This window comes from Pomacea canaliculata, linkage group LG2 (genome assembly GCF_003073045.1).
Source record: "Pomacea canaliculata isolate SZHN2017 linkage group LG2, ASM307304v1, whole genome shotgun sequence".
Taxonomy (NCBI): Eukaryota; Metazoa; Mollusca; class Gastropoda; order Architaenioglossa; family Ampullariidae; genus Pomacea; species Pomacea canaliculata.
This window is the reverse complement of record NC_037591.1, coordinates 40796194-40813625: the sequence shown is the minus strand read 5'-3', so window position 1 is coordinate 40813625 and position 17432 is coordinate 40796194. Positions and strand designations below refer to the sequence as shown.

Below are 17432 nucleotides of genomic sequence, written 5' to 3'. Positions count from 1 at the left end.
AAGAGGATGGCAAAAGCTCAAAGAACTGGTCAATGATTTCTGATTGGAACGCATATTGTCATTCTAAAGGATTTTTCAGTAAGAAGAAATAAAATACGTAATTTGACAGAAATCTACAGGCTAACCATTCACACCAACATGCTTAGCAGAACAGTTCAAGCGATTGTCGCCTCAGTTTCTCGGAGCGGCTCATGGTTTATCCGAATTCTAGTGTCCGCAGAAATGGGCGTAAATATGTGTCCCCAGCACTAGTCTCCAACCAACCTTTTATACGGACCGTTGACCCTAACAGCACCAGTCTTTCCTGCTGCAGCCTGTGTTACTACTGCAACACTCAGATGTCCACCAGCAGTCGCTGAGGCAGCAAAATGTCCGCAAATAACCTTTATAGTCACTGAGCGGCTCCACACGCGCTACTTCCACCGCGCTACACCTAGCCTTACAACAGGCCTGTCTCTACTGATGGCTAATACGGTCAGGATGAAGGTAACGGTCTCCAGGGTACTATCCTCACCTTGTCACCCAATAGTCTGGAGAACAAAGACGTTCGCATTGTCCGCCCTTTGACGTTTGCCATTGCGCATGTCCAGAAATTAAGACCCGCAGACCACCTTCTCATCCAGCAACAGATCGGCGTGACTAGGGCCCGACAGCCATCAACTATTCGCTGGGCTGTAAGGTAAGGCACAAGACGACGAAACAGTATCCAGGTGATGACATAGAGAGTGATAATAACATCGTGTTAACCATCCATGAGCATCTCTTAAACACTCCCCTAAAATATATGCAGCCAGACTGAGCTTGGTGGACTATGATGTAGACATAAGCATCAAAGAGGTGCTACTGTCAACAGCCCAAGAACTTCTAAAGAGAAAAAGAAACTACCCTGGGTCACGGACGATATCCTAGTTCACTGTGACCAAGACAGCCGGGAAAGGAGAAAAGATCCGAAATTTAAATCACTTTTCAAATACAAACAGGCAAACTATTCCATTCAGAAAGATATGATGGAGAACAAATTACATGCCATAGAGGAGGGAAGGATACAAGATGACAGCACAAAAAATAACAACTTGTAAGGAATCTCACACAGGCCCCCATCGCACAGAAAGCAACTGATGGGATGAATATTGCTAACACCTGTTAAACTTTCTCAGGTATTCGAGATACATTACAGGTAAAAAAATTGTCTTATCAAGTCCATAATATTAATTACAAATAATTTATGAATTTTGAGAAAATGGAGTTTTGAAATGCATAATAGAACTAATTAGATTGAATCAAAGGTACGATATACATGTACTTTTAATTGTAAAACTTGTTAGTCAGATAAGGAAATCCGAAATAGAAATGAATTAAAATATTACATTAAGTACAACTTTAATTTAATTTTTCCTTCTTTTTCTTCTTTCTCGGTTTTGGATGTGCCTCTTAAAAAACCTAAATCATCATTAGCAACAATTTGGATTTAATTTAATTTCGAGATACGCAGACACGCTTCAAAGACAAACTAGGAACTTTACCCTTTCTTTGTTGTTGTCGGGTACTGCTACAGAATGTCATTGTTCTTTATTTCCAGTATGTGGTGAATATATTTCCCCTAGTGGCTTTATTTCGTCTCCATCATATACTAGACAAGAACTGGACATTCAGGATTGCATTTACATAATAAAGACAACACCAGGCTATCGCATCACCTTAACATTCCTGACACTTGAAACTGAAGACTGCAGATTCGATTTTCTGCAGGTTTGTGATTGGTTTGTTACTTTATATTAAGGATTTTTAAAGGTCTTTCAGTTCTAAATACATTATGTTAAAAATAATGTATGGGAAAGTGCAGGATAAATATAACATTAATATAACTTCTTTTTAAGTATTCAGCAAACTGCATGTCTTTTACAACGATATGCTTAAAGGAAAGTCAGTGTGACTGAGTGTCAATTTAGGTTTCTTTGTGATATGACAAACAACGAAATGCTCATGGCCATTAGCAGTCATCATCATTAATACTTTTTAACTTCATATAATTTATGTTCACATCCTAAGATCCGGGATGGAAGCTCCGAGCTGTCACCGTCTATGGGTATCTTCTGTAACACGAGTGTTCCGGACAGAGTGAGGTCCACGTCTAACACCATGTGGATCAGATCCCGGTCTGGCTCACAGTCAGGCACTGGCTTCAATGCAACTTACTCATCAGGTAAACAGCAATGCGTATACTTGACCTGTATAGGTCAAGGGCCTGTAGAGGACACACAAATAATTAGTCGTTCAAGGAGCTTTGCCACTTAAAAAAAAAAAAACGAAAACAAAAACAAAAACCAACAAAACACGCATTTAGAAATTTTCCCCTTTTGTGGCCCAAATGTAAATTATGCTTTTGTCTTCTTTCTAACTTGTTTTGATAAATAAAAACCCTGATGAAGTAGTGTGACCGTATTCAAGATATGACAACAATCATACGGCGACATACTTTTCATAGTATGCCAAACTCCACTGACATACTAATTAGTCAAATCACATTACACATATCCATCACACTCGAACTCTCTACAAAAATGCTCTTATTTCACTAACCACTTCAAACCTGGGAGGTTGACTCTCATTCGTCCACACGACCTTCCTGCTAACTCAGTCGTGTCCACTAGTGTATACATCACCACCACTGACAACGCCGGGCATTCATGACAACATGTCTGCCTTACCAATAAGAAGGCGGCAATAAAAAACAACTACTTTAAAACGAGAAGAAAGAACAATAGTAATTTTATCTAAAATATCTCATAACTGAAGCATTCTACTCAGAATAAAGGACTCATAATCAAGAATACAAAATAACATTGTATATTATAGTCTACAAGGTGATCAGCCTCTGTGTTTTAGGCTCTATACACTCATGTCATTAAAACCCTGGCAGAAACGATGAGATAAACAGGACAATGCAAGGTAGATGTCGTGTAAGGTGGTAAAGCACTAAACTCATCAAAATCTCCCAGAACACAAATTCACATAACGTGAATTAAATTCTGGACACAAGATCACAACGTGGGTACACACAGGGGCAGTCGTTAAAATGAAACCTCGTCATTCCCCGTACTAAGTAAATAATCTCTTCCTCTATGTCTCTTTTTCCTGTTCTCTGTCTCTCTCCTAAACTTCTGAAATGCAAGCTTAATCTGTTTACAAAACCCTCAGTTAACACTAACATACCGCCAGGTTTTTTAACTTGTAAAGCTGATCAAAACTGACTGGTTTCTAAATATCGTAGTTCATTCTTCTACGGTACATAGGGTCTATGTAGACAACACTGTCACTGAACACAACAAGAAATATCGACAGGCGAAACAATCCAAAAGATAATTCGTCTTCCTTGTCCTTTCTTCTGCTACTTTTCCTAATTTTTAACCTCTCTTTCTTTCTCTGATCTCTTTCTTCAGCTGCCTTCATTCTTTATTATGATTCCTTGTATTTATGTTTTTGTCTTATACTCTTTCCCTTTAATAGAAGAAGCAAAATCGTCTGTAAGACTTTTAACACGTGCTCGTTACATTAATATCAAACCTTACTCTTGTTATAGTCAGAATACTGTCAGAAACTTTATCTTGTCCACAGCAATCATTCCACAGAAGTTTCTCCTTGTCACTGACTCTTATAACGGCATCCGTCGCATAGACATCGACACGGGAAGTAATGTTACAATCCGTCCCAGTGGTCTACGGAACCCATATGGTATTGACTACGATCCAGTAGACGGTCGTGTCTATTGGTCAAATGTACAGGACAAGACCATTCGATCCGCTAACCTTGATGGCAGCGATGCTCGGCTGGTTCGCAGCATTGGTCAAGGTAAAGTAGCTGATATGCAACTTTGACTTGTTATAAAATTGTTAAAACCATTTGAGTAATAATAAAGAGATTTTCTATCACTTATTTTTCTACTGATGATAACTCTTTGTCAGAGACAACACGATGGGTCCCACACTTTCTTACAAGAGATTACAAAGACATGTACGTGGCCTTACAATTCTATGCTATTCCGGAGTTTGTGTTGATTTTAGAGGAGGGCAGTACATTTCACCGAACTCGTTTCTTGAATTAAAAGAATATCTTTAGTGACTCCTACACCTTTAACTCGGATTGTAAGTCTTCCTCCCATTTTCAACTTTTCTCTCGAGACTGTCAGTAAGCTCTGTCTCATTAGGCCTACTTCTTTTCCATGCCATTGATTATAGCTTAAATAATTAAATGTACACACTAATTCACATATATATACTAAATAAAACCGTTGTATCTAGATTTATAATATTAACAAATTATTTTTAAAGAAGAGGAAATGGGAATGTCTCGATGGTGATCTCCCTTTACAGTCTTTTTCTGCATGTGGTAGAGTATGTTGAAAGTTTAATGAAAGATTGTGTGTACATGTACAAGTAAAAGTAAGTGTTTTTTTATGTATCTATGTTGTTTGATGTGGTAGTATTTCATGTTTTTTTCTGCATTCTATAATCAAAAAGACTTTCATAAATGCAATAAAAACTGAACAAATGACACCTTACTCAAATCGGTTTATGTAAATGACTACAAACCATAACTAGCATACAATTGTCATAAGCGACTCTCAACATTATCGCAGTATTGGTGAAGGTCAAGTAATTTACACACACACATTTTATTAATTTATATTTAGTTCTAGAAATTTGTGTTGTTGGTTCAGTGACAAAACGTCTCTAAGGTGTTAAGTTAGTGTGATATTATCATAAATACTTATTTATTAACTGTCTCTAAGGAGGTGCCCTATGGGGCCTTTCTCTGGACTCTGTGTCGAGGCTACTATTCTACGCCGACGACGGCAACAATGTCATTGGAATGATATCACTGGACAACAACAGTCATCATATTGTCGTCGATTCAGACATTGGTCAGCCTATAGACATCGAGTTGGACAAACACAATGGGTGACTATAATAAGACTTGTAAATAATAATAAACACGTTGAAATCCTTGTATACTTAGGACTTTAGAAAATAGTTTAAAGTTGCTACTAAAATAGGGTGTTAAGGTAAGAATAAAAATAAATAAAGATGTAAGATGACAGCTCAGCTGAAAAACATTGAGTAGTTTTTCAAACAGGTGACATATAAATTTATTTTAAATCGCTCTTCAATTATTTACACAAACAACAGTGTGATCTACTGGAGTGACTACACCAGGAGTAAAATAGAGAGGTGTAACTATGACGGCTCGGACCGTCAGACACTGATTGTCGCATCTTCGCATCTTAAAGGTCCTAATGGTCTTGCTTTTGACACAGAAGGTAAGATGTTTGATTTTTCTTGAACTTATTGCTTATTTTTATGTGACCTTACTAAAATTTGTTCTTACTTTTTTCGCCCATCATAGTTTATTTGGTTTTGCTTACCTGCTTTAACAACTTATTTAGTTGCAGAAAGCAGACTTTTGTCTTTTAGCCTGTGTATCGATGATTTCTTGTTGTCTGTACCTCTTCTTTCTTTACTTTTCAAAAATTGATATATAATTGTGAATAGTCATATCTTTCATTCCTGATATCTTTCATACATGTGTTTGTGTTTATAAGTATGTCCTTGATGAATGAATTAATTAATGAAGTCTGAACGGCTGGGTCAATGGGTGCGCACGTGAAGGGAGGAGACTTTACTGGGCAGATGCAGCCACACAGCTGATAGGATGGACGGATGTGGACAGCAAACATTCTGAAGTTTATTTTAAACTGGAGGGCTCAAATTTTATGGGCCTGGATATCTACCACAATGAGTTGTTTGTCACGGACTGGGGACCTGAAAAGTAAGCTGTTATCACTTTTCTTTACCATCCAGCAACAAATTTATTTTTACAATGACCAACTTTATTTGCTCCAGTGGGAACTTTGAACATGGAAAGCTGCTCTTGTCATAAACGTAAGTTAGAAATAAAACATTAAAAGTTCATTGCAAGGTTCAGCGTTGAAAAGATGTCAGCATCGAAAAATATGAGCAAATGAAAAAGAAGATGTTTTGAGCAAGTGACAATTATATATATATTAACAGACAAACTTACTTCAAGACTATTCAAGAGCTGAATGTGCGCACCTACATCACACACACAGACACACAGACACACATACACACAGACAACACTAATAATTCATCTGAGGTTGAGCAGTTGGACTGTAGATGTGGATTAGTAAGTAGATTATACATTTCGCTTTACCTACCTAAAGACGGTTCACTAATACTTGTACTTCGCCTTTTGTTGAGTGGTAGCCAGATGCCTGCTACTTTTGTAGTTCTGTGTCTACGATACATTGTGTTATATTTTGTATTTCTGTTTGTTTTTCGGCGAACTACTACCAGGCATCTGTCACAAACAACATACATCTATCGCATTGGCAAGAACGGAACAATGATGGCCGCTGTACAAGTTAATGGCAGAGTAAACGATGTTCGTGTCTATGTCGAGGAGAGTATACATAAAGGTTAGTAAACATTTTTTACTAGCCAGAAATTTAAAGCAAGAAGGTGAGTGTAATGTAGAAATGCAGAGGAGATTATATTTATATCTAATGTTTCGTTCAATTGTCTGTGTTTTTCTGTTTTCTTTAGCCACACCACTTGCGCATGTCTTGAGAGGTGATGAGAGGGTCAACTGCTTGACATTCTTCATTTAGTTGTTTTATTGTCTACTACTGCGTTCCTTTCTCTCCAAAAGGTCTTAGAGTGGTGGCGAGACAACACATGACAACACCAGACCGTCTACTATCTTTACTGTAGTGAGAAGCGGTTCCAAATGTCCGTAGTGTCAACCGTGTTCTGTATTGAGTAACTGGTTTTGAGTTCCTTGTAGCAGATTCATATCCTCCTAAGCCAGTTGAACCTCAAAGGCCTGTATTTACCGGTTCATAGTGGCAGGTTTAGTGACACTTTTTTACAGCAAGATGTGAACTTACATGTGTTCGGCATTACCATCTGATGACTTGTCAGTGGTCTGAAAATTAGATTTTTGAATACACGATTCTTTCAATGGCACTTACTGGTTTTGCTGCTTTTCCACCCCTTTTCCACCCTGTTACTGTTGTGATTATGACAGAATGTACCCGGTGCAGTTGTCATGGATTCAAATGGCGGCTCCTGAGTTGCTCACCTTCTCCTGCTGTTTTCTGCTGTTGTAAATCCCTTTGTGTGTGCCTTTGGTGTTAACATGCCCTGGTTCTTGTTAGTGCTGGTCTCCATTTCCATATAATGAATGTCATAAAATGATTTAATAAACCCCTTATCTTAACTTCCACTCTGCTTGCACTAGAATCCCACTTGAAATGTTCTGATGACTTTGCCTAATCTCTCTCTTTGTTTAAAGAACAGAAATGTTTTAAACTTTAATTGGCAACAGATTATTTGTGTAAAAGTAACTGAAGAACACTTTCATCATTATATCACAGTAGTGACAAAAGACAGAGGTAAATGTCTTCTATCTCCATTTAAACTTAAAATAACTAGGTCTTGTTGCTTTCAGCTAATAATGTCATTATCACAACTCGAGATCGTATCAAACAATAAGACGGATAATATATGAAATCAAACCACAAAATATGACAAACTATTGTTCTTCATGTTTTTTCTTCATTTACCCTTGTTGTTAATAGTTGTGATTATTGTCAGTTGACTCGTCCGCCTGCTCTTCTTCTGCAGATTCATGACACTCTTCATCATTTTCTTTGTTTTCTGATTCCACTCTGTCTTCGATGTTTGTGTTTTATTCCTTGTCTGCCTAGTTTATCCTTTGTCCGTCATATTCTCTCCATGTCCCATTGTTGTAAGCACTGACAGCATGTCGCTTCTTGATCGTTGTTATGCGCTTAATAAAGGACACGTTTATTACATAATAGAAAACATAGTAGATATAGCATTGCTCAACTAGCGTAGCTGTCTTTTCTAGGTGTGTTGTCAGATATTACCTCCATCACCTCACCTGTCACGTAGTCACTTACCTGGGGAGCACTGATGATAACCGTACGTTGACTCTCTTGTACTCTGTCAGGGGTACCTTAATGTATGTTGCATCAACCCTGGTTTTTTTAAATCTACTAAACGTTTTACCTTGGCCCCAGGGAACCCGGCCCTGGCGATAGCTACCCTGAACTTCCTGCTGCCTCGTCGAGCCATAAACGGGCAGGTGCGAACTATAGTACATGATCACACCTTGATCAGAGGTATATACCACACGGCACTCACGATATCCCATACCAGTGGGCGTGACAAGAGGGGGGGACAGGGGGGTTGTTGTACCCGGGCCGCGGCTGTCAAGGGGGCCGGCCTTGGTCAATGGATTTTTTTTTCTTCTTCTCCTTTTCTTTTTCTTTTAAAGAAAGGTCTAAGGAGCCAGAACACCCAAGTATTAACACATGCAGAAGTTGAGTTTGAGTGTAGATATTGAAACGATTCGAATTGTAAACATTACATTATATACAGGGAAAATATTTATCATTACAAGTTTACAAGGGGCCGGAGAGGTCGTCTGTCCCGGGGCCCGGGCTGGCTCTCGGCGGCCCTGCCCATACAATGCTGTTCCCCGAAATCAAAACTCTCGTTGTTCCGAAAATCTGCTACTTTAGCACGAGACATGCAGATTTTCAACGTCCGAATAACCTTCCAAACTGATCGTTACTGAGCCGCGGAAAATCAATTAGCGAGAGGTTTTAAAACCGACAGCTGAATTTACAGATTTAGATTATATTGCCGTATATCTACCCCATATCTGAAAAACATTCGCAGACGATTCAGTTTGTCTTGTAAAGACCAGAGCCCAAGTACAAGTAAAAGTCGGCGTTTGAGATGATGAAATCACATTCGACGCTGAGCCTACTTATGCTATAAAAAAGAAACATAATGATTTCATCGATGTTCATTCAAACCTACTACTAGTTAGTTATTTTGTAATGTATTAACAATCTGTAAACATAAATTATCAACTTGTCACGTGTCGTAACCTTTTTGGGACTCTCTCCGATGCACACTGACAAGGCAACACTTAACACTCTACACATACCAGTAAATTAATTGGTAAATTATTGATATCAAAAACAGATGATTCAAAGCTCCACAATCTATTGTCCAAACGTCTGATGACATACAATCAGGATTGTCAGAATCCTTCTGTGTAGTGGGATCTTGGGTTTGTATATCATAACAAAACAAAAATTTTTCGTCTCTAATCGTAGAATCGGTCAAACTTTCGATATGTAGGGACAGCTTAATATCCTTCAGTGTCCAACCTTCAGTTTTTTGTGTTGAAACTGTCACCAAAAATATTTTATTTTCCAGTAGTTTACCTCACCAACACCACCAAGCGAAAAACAACAAAAAGTAAAAGCTACAGTAAGTATTGAAAGTTTCAGCTTTTAAAAATCTCAGTCAGTTGTAAGTCAGTCAAGGATTATTGTTTTGTTTTTAAGGGTTTGAAGTCAAGAAAAATGTTTTCACATCTTATAATTTTATATTAAATCTCATATTATGGATATATTTGTCCGGTTATCTACCACACCTGTCAGTAAATTATACACCAAGAACTAAAAGTTACAGTTAAGTATTGAACGCATTGAGGATTGTGCGGGAAAGTTTTTTGTTTCTGTTAATAGTAAAATGTTAGTTTAATACTACAGTTAAATAACAATTATTAAATTACTTATTCTACAATTGAGTGTTAGACGTTAAAATATTTAACGTGTTTTTGTTCACATTAATTATCAATGATGTATAATTGATATTTTATAATTCTATATAATAATTAATGATAATTATAAACAATCATCAGGATAGAGGAAAAAAGGGGCCAGATTTTCCGTTATTTTTTCTGTTTTTTTTGTTTTTTTTACCGTTTTTTTGATATTTGTATCTCATAACCGACTGATGTGATAATCTTATTTCCTAAGCTACAACAAACTACAACCGTTATTTCTATTTTCAGCATCTACCCCACCAGCACCAACAAGCGATCACACAATAAGAAGTGAAAGTACAGGTAGTGTTAAAAGATTCGCTTTTTGTTCCATTTACTTGTGTTTAGGTCCAACATTTCAAATAAAATAAAAAAGCATTTGGAAGACGTTTTTTTGTCCTTTTTGGGCTGACACTCAATACTATTTGATATAGTTTCAATCATTCTTTAATATCAGCTTTTAGACCCACACAGTGCTTTATCAAAAGAATCTTTTAAAAATGTATGTACCACCAAAAGCGGACTATATACTCTACGCCACAACTTTTGTTCCCGGCTTTAAACCCTGTTGCTTAAACAACCATGGGATGTGTTTGCGGATTTTTATCATTTTTCAGAATCCAATGGTTGTTTTCAATGAGCTCCATGTGAAACACTTCGCATAGTTACAATGTTAACTGCTCACATTTTATAATCAAAGCCGCACATAATTCAAGCATTAAGATTAGTGTCTCAAACACACACCCTGTTCATGCCACAAGCGAGACAAAACTGTTTCCATGCAGCTTTCAAGTTGTAGAAATTTGTGGTTTATAAGCCAGTCTCTGTAGGAGGGAGGACATAATGCGGGATTCTGATGAGGAGCCGAGGTCTGGGGCAGGAGTGTGGACAGACAAGATTTCAGTAAAGTAGTGGGGGGAGGGGAGGAGCTTTAAAGAATCCATAGCATAGAGTGAAGACCTTGTAGTGTATTGTAGCTGTAACTGCTAGACAGTGAATAAAGAAGTATTGTGACATGTTCACATTTGCAAGTCCTGAGAACGAGATGAAGATTTGAGTTCTGGACTTTGTGAAGTTTATTAATGAGGTCCTGTGGACAGCCAGCAAGACGAGAGTTGCAGTAGTCTAGTTTAGACAGAGCAAATGTGTAGATGAGAATTTTGGTGGTGAGATGGACAGAGTATGGCGAATGGAGCTGATCTTCTGGAGCTCATAGTGTGTTGAACAACAGATGGGAGAAACATGTTCATCAAGCAAACATTATGTAACCTACGTGAGGTGTTGAAGTAACAAAAACAAAATAAAGTAGAGAATTAAAAACAAGTTGTAGTGGGTGTGGCTTATATACAGGTGTGCTCAATAGACCGAAATTTATGGTGTGTGTGGGTGTTATAACGGAAGAGGAAATATATCGTAAACAAAGTTGTAATTGTTGTTGTTACTTTTATTACATTTTGGTAGAAACAGACTCTGATGCCGCTGAGACTTCAATCATTTTGGTCGGCGTCATTGTTCCCTTGGTAGTAACTGCTGGTATCGCCACTCTCATCGTTTTCATCAAAAAAAGGAAATGTAAGTAAACATCAGGACATATTACTAGTATAAAGATGACAAAAATAAACCCACATAACAAATAGATTACAACATTCATTACTTTGAATACACTGTAAACATGACAGACATAACAGTTACAAGTATGACTCATGCCATAAATAATCTCCAAGTTTACAATTTTCTGTGAGAAGGAAATCACTCGGGACATCGTCGGTTAGTTGTTGCGGCCTCAGGGCAAAGTTAGCACACTTAATGAGTCACACAAAGTTCTCGTGTCGTATACATAGCAAACAGCTCCGAGGAAAACGAAAAAAATTATTCTTGAAAAGTCATAAAACGAGAACATTCTCGTGTCTTTTGTGTACAAAGACTTTTATCTCGTTGATACAAAGGTAAGAAAATGAATTTGTTTAATATCAGTCTCATGGTTTACAAGACTTTGTTCCTATGTAACATAAACATGAAAACTTGAAGGTCTGTATATATTTTATAATTTTCTGTAATGTGCAATTAATCTAACATTTTTGGAATCATTGCCGCTTTTTCCTATTTTTTTCTGGGACTAATTTCACTATTTTTCTTTTCTTTCTCTATCACATTTATTTAAATGTAAAACAAGTAATCTGCTTGGTTTCAGAAAAGATTTTGACGTCTTCAATTACGAAATGTAAAATCTGTTCACTTTAGCAAGGCCTTGATACATCCATCTATTAGTCTGTCTTTATTCTAGCGACTGTAATAACTGTTGGCACTGATAACCATTACTAGCCTAGAAGGGAGATATGAGAGTGAGTGTATTAACTGTATGGGTGTGTGGGAAGTTGCTTTGTTGTCTAGTTTATTGCTTGTGAGCTCTAAACCAAGAAATATTTTTGTATCTTCTGTAAACAATAAAGATATTTTTTATTGTGATGATATGGTATTTTATTGAATCTATCAGATCAGCAAGCAGTCGGCTAGAGACACATCAACAGACATTCAAGACAGAAATAGTTGCTTATGAAGCAATCCAGGGCTCAACTGGTCCAGAGAAAAACATTCTGAACTAAGTGTGTGTCTTCTTTTTCTAATGACTTAAAAGAACATCGGAAAATTACTATTTTTCCCAAATCAGGATGTATCAACCCCTTCAATCCACAAAATTCATGCCTACAAGATCACCACACAATGACAGAGGTACGTGTACTCGTGGATACTAAGATACACTGACATAATAGATGGTTCCGACTGTCTCCTCCCGATGGTGCTCGTTACAAGGCCTCCATACATCCACCGATCACTCTGTCTTTACTCTCGGTGATTGTAATATCTGCTGCAACTGAAAATCTTTGCTAGGAGGAGGATTTAAGAATAAGTGTAGTAATTCTATCGGCGTGTGGGATGCCACTGTTGTTTATTGCTTGTGAGATCAAAAGAAAGATTTCTGTATTTGTTGTAAACAAAAATAGACAATAACGAAGTATCGTCTTGTATCACCATGAGCAGCCCTTTTATTCAGTCTATAATATGTAACCTATTTGTCTGTTACAAGCTTGAAAACCTAGCAGACCACCATCAGCAAGTCATCAGCCTGTTGTGGTGACTGACAAGATCAACATGAGACAACAGGAGACAAGGTGTTTGCTGGTAACACTGGACATCATTTCCACAGAGAACTTCAGATTGAGCTACTGTGTGTGTGTGTGTGTTTTGACTTCCATCAAATCAGAGTTTTATGTCCCTGGTTTTCGATTATTGTTCAAGCTCTTTAGATTCTACTCTACCAGTAGGTCATACACATGATGGGTGCTTATTAATAAAACACGTGTCTGCCGCTTAACGCATTAGTGTTTTTTTTTTTTGTTGGTTGAATTTTGAAAGAACTTAATATGGCTACATCATTTCATAGCTATAAGCGGTTATTGGAGTTGAAAGTTTTTTGTTTTATGCTGAGGCCACCTAGTGACAGATGTTCTTTTCCTTTCTCCACAGGCTTGTCGTCTTTAACATCTTTGCCGTCTTTATTGTTTTTGCCATCCTAGTCAACTCAACTTCTTATATTCTTCGTATCTTCGTGTGATCATGTCGACCTTTGTCTGGTTCTTGTCGTCGCTGCATTTCTTAAACGTCATCTCATTCTTCTTCGTGCTTTCCGCTCTGGAGTGTGCGGAGTCCAGGGCTGACGAGAGGGGGGACAGGGGGTCTGGTGTCACCCGGGCCCGCGGCTGTCAGGGGCCGCCGGCCCTTGGTCAGCTGAGTTTTTTTTTCTTCTTCTCCTTTTTCTTTTTCTTTTATAAAGAAAGGTCTAAGGACAGAACACCGCAAGCATTACAGATACAGAAGTTGAGTTTCAAGTCTGTAGAATACAATTTCGGGGTGCTGGGGCCTGTCGTGAGAAGTGTGTCAGCGGTTATCATATTCTCGCTGCGACAAGTCAAGATGGGTGACGGCCGCTGGAACACCTGAAGATTTTATCGCGTGTCAACCGCCCTGAAGAAACGTTCGTGCCATGAGATTGCTGGCTACAGGTGTCACTTACTACGGGGAAGGGTGGGTGGAGGAGGGGGCGGGCCCTGCAAGCAAATCGGAACTTAACAGTGGGAGATCAGGCAGGTATGTTACTTGATGTGTGCACTGGCCACTCTGTGAACCGACATGGTGGGGTCCCGCCCTTGTTGTGTTATTGGTTTGTGGGTATTAGAGGTGGCATTCACAAACTGTCCAGTTAGAAGCACAGCCAAAGACACTTCATGTCGGCTCCCGCCCAAGTATATTTTTAAACTTCAACCGAACTAAACCTTTTACTGATTTGTACATTTGGGAATAACGGCCAATCTTGCCTTATGTCACATCTCCTTTCTTTAAATGGACATTGTTTCAATATAACTTAATTAACAGTATTAAATTTAATATTCTTCTTGAATTTCCTATTCAAGTCTATGTGCGTTTGATTCGAGTCAATCATTTACACAAGTCAAGTCTCTGTGGATCTATGGATGGTGCGACCACTCTTGTCGTCTTGACACGCCTGGTCTGGAGGAGCGATGACTTTGGACGCTGGCCTTCCTGGCTGCGGCTCCTGGACATGGCTCTGGCATTGGGCAACAGGCACGTCTGGATCATCTGAGTGTGTATCAGACAAGGGGTCGAGATCCTCTTCGGACTTTGGTTTGTTGGAATAAGGGACGACAGGTCTTTGGGATAGGTCTGGGAGTCTCTGGATTGGGATCTCTGGGAATCAAGAGACGGCGGTTTGCGTCCGTTGGCGACCGTAGGGAGTCTCTACCTCATATGTCCTGTTGGGCAGAGACTTGATGATTGTCCCCGGTGTCTGGGTTGGCTTCACCCAAACCGGCTGACTGGTTCCAACTCAGCGCTGATCTAGCACGGTGTGCTCTGTCGAAGTTCTGTTTATTTTCAACTTCTGCAGTTCGTCTTTCTTATGAAAGTCCTTCTGTTCTTTTTCCTTTTTCTCGGAAAACTGAGAGGGTATGGTGGGGACTCATGGTGCGTAGTCTTCTCCAGAACAACAGTTCTGCTGGACTGAGACCTTGCTGAAGTGGCGTAGCGCGATATGTGAGAATCGCTAAATAAGGATCATCTGCCTTCTTCAGGATTGATTTCACGGTTGAACGGCGCGTTCGGCTTCGCCATTGGCTTGTGGATAGTACGGGCTGCTTGTTGTGTGAGTGAACTCGTACTGTTGAGCGAACGTTTTGGAAACTGCTTGATGAAAACAGCGCGGGCCGTTGTCTGAGATGACGATTTGTGGAATTCCATGGCGGGAAAAAATGCTCTTAACATGATTGGTGATTTTTCCGCCGAAGTATTCTTTAGGTGGCCAACTCAATATAACGTGAATATAGTCACCACCAGTAAGTTCTGTTCTTTTTTCAGTTCAAAGATGTCCATGCAACTTTCTGCCAAGGGAATGCTGGTGTGACAGAGGGAATGAGGGGCTCAGGGGGAATTGGCCTCTCCTTGATGCAAATTGTGCACTTCTGTACCATGGACTCTATCTGCTGAGAAAGCTTTGGCCACCAAAACGCTCTCTCTGGCCAAGGCACGACATTGTACGATGCCCTTGATGTCCAAATGTGAGTCTGTGGAGAATGTCTGTTTCTCAGTACTTCAGGGATGATCAGTCTTGATCTGTAAAGAAGAAGTCATCATGTTTCTGTGACTTCTGAACGTACTGTCCAAAAACGCTTTCAGTTCTTCATGTTCTGGACTAGAACGTGGCCATCCATTGTGGAGATAAATAAGCACTGTCTTAACAACAGTATCTCTGCAGTCTCGTTCTTTTGATTCTTCGATGCGTTTTTCACTGGCTGGCAAGCTGCTGAATCACTTGCTTGATGAAGATCTCTTCGTTCCTTCACTTTCTCTCATCTTTCTGAGTGTTTTCTTACTGGGGCTCGTGAGAGTGTGTCAGCAGTCACGAGATTCTTGCCTTTTGTGTAGACATGTTGTACTTGAACCTCATCAGGCGCATCCGGAATCTCTGAATTCTCGGAGGTAGATCTTCAAGGTTCTTTGTTTTCAGTAAGAGCCAATAATGGCTTGTGGTCAGTTTTGATTGTCAGATCACGAAGTCCTGGTGATGTAGTCACAGAACTTTTCACACGCCCAAGCTCTGCGAGTGCTTCACGCTCAACTTGCGCGTACCTGCGCTCAGTTTCCGTCATTACTTCTTGAAGCGTAGAAAACTGGCTTGAGGTGACCATCTGACTGTTTCTGAGGTAATACTGCACCGAGACGAAAGATGAAGTCATCTGTTGAGACGACGGTCGTTTTGTCAGTACCTATAGTGTGCCAACACTGGAGCTTTCAGTCAGCTTGTTTATCTTTATCTTCTCAAACGAGGTTTCTTGAGCAGTGTCCCAACAGCCACTCTATGTTTTTCTTGAGCAGGTCACTGTAGCGGTTTGCTGTCGTTTGCGAGGTTAGGGCCTGCAAACTTCGCACGTGGTTAACCATTCCTAACAATCTTCTGAGATCAGAAATGTTCTCTGGCTTGGAAAATTCTTGCACAGCAGACAGTTTCTCTGGGTCGATGGCGATCCCGTCTTTCGAGATGATGTGCCCGAGAAAGGATATCTTCTCTTTGGCAAACTGGCAACTTCTCTCATCGTTCAGGTAATGCCGCAGCATTCTTGAAGCGTCGACATCACTTTCTTCAAGTGACGATCATGTTCTTTTGCTTGTTCTTACCGAAAACGAGCAGGTCGTCAATGTCACAAATGACGTTTTCACATGGTTCGCCAGAAGTTGAGACATTCGTCGTTGAAATACTTCTGGCCCTGAACTTATCCGAAGGGTAAGCGTGTATAACAGTACCTTCCAAAAGGTGTAATGAAGGTTGTTAACTCCTGACTTCCTTCTTCCAGTGGAAGTTGATGGAAACCCTTTTTGCAATCAAGCTTTGTGAACATTTTGCTCCTGACAGCTGGGCTAACAGTTCATCTGTTGACGGCAACGGGTAAGTTCTCTCTGCGAACTGCTTCATTTGTTTGCTCAGATCGACGCAGATTCTGACTCTCTCGTCGTCGCTCTTGGGCACCACTATATTGGGGGGCGGGGGGGGGGGCGCACCAATCACTGGGCTTGGTGACTGTGGGAATCACTCCCTGTTCTTCGAAAGTTGATCCAATTCTGCTTGACTTTCTGTTTCAAGGGCAAAGGTAAGCGTCTTGGAGCTGCTACTGCATATGGAACAGCTTTTTCTTTCAAGACGAATCTTGTAAGGATCTTGTAGACTTCCTAGTCCTCTGAAAAGTTTTTGGGAATTCTTCCTTGTTACTGCTTTTTCCTGATCCTCTATAACTGTGTTGATTCTCTCAATCAACTTCAACGCTGTAATGGCTGGTCGACCTAGCAATGGTCTTCAAGTGTTTTTTGACATACACATCTTGCAGTGTAGAGACATTCTTGTATGTCAGTTTTGCCTGAACATGCCTTCACAGCTATCTCAACACGACCTGGACATACAGTTTCTTGCGCACTTTTGCAATGTCGCTTGGCTGCTGGAACTGCGGTCTGAGGGTACGACGGTAACATCAGCTCCGGTGTCAAGCTTAAACATATTCTCTGATCTTCCATCAGGAGACTGACTTTCCAAGGATCTGTTGTCACACTGCCCACAATCATACCCATGTAAGCTTCTT

The 17432-nt window shown here is 39.7% G+C and overlaps 1 protein-coding gene across 1 annotated transcript in view; it reads left to right on the top strand.

Moving 5' to 3' along the window:
- LOC112556882 (low-density lipoprotein receptor-related protein 4-like) overlaps positions 1–17432 on the top strand; it is a 454098-nt gene that overhangs the window by 339519 nt on the left and 97147 nt on the right. The window contains exon 29 of the mRNA XM_025226300.1: positions 1580–1749. Coding sequence (XP_025082085.1) covers positions 1580–1749 — 170 coding nt within the window. The remainder of the gene's footprint in view (positions 1–1579; positions 1750–17432) is intronic.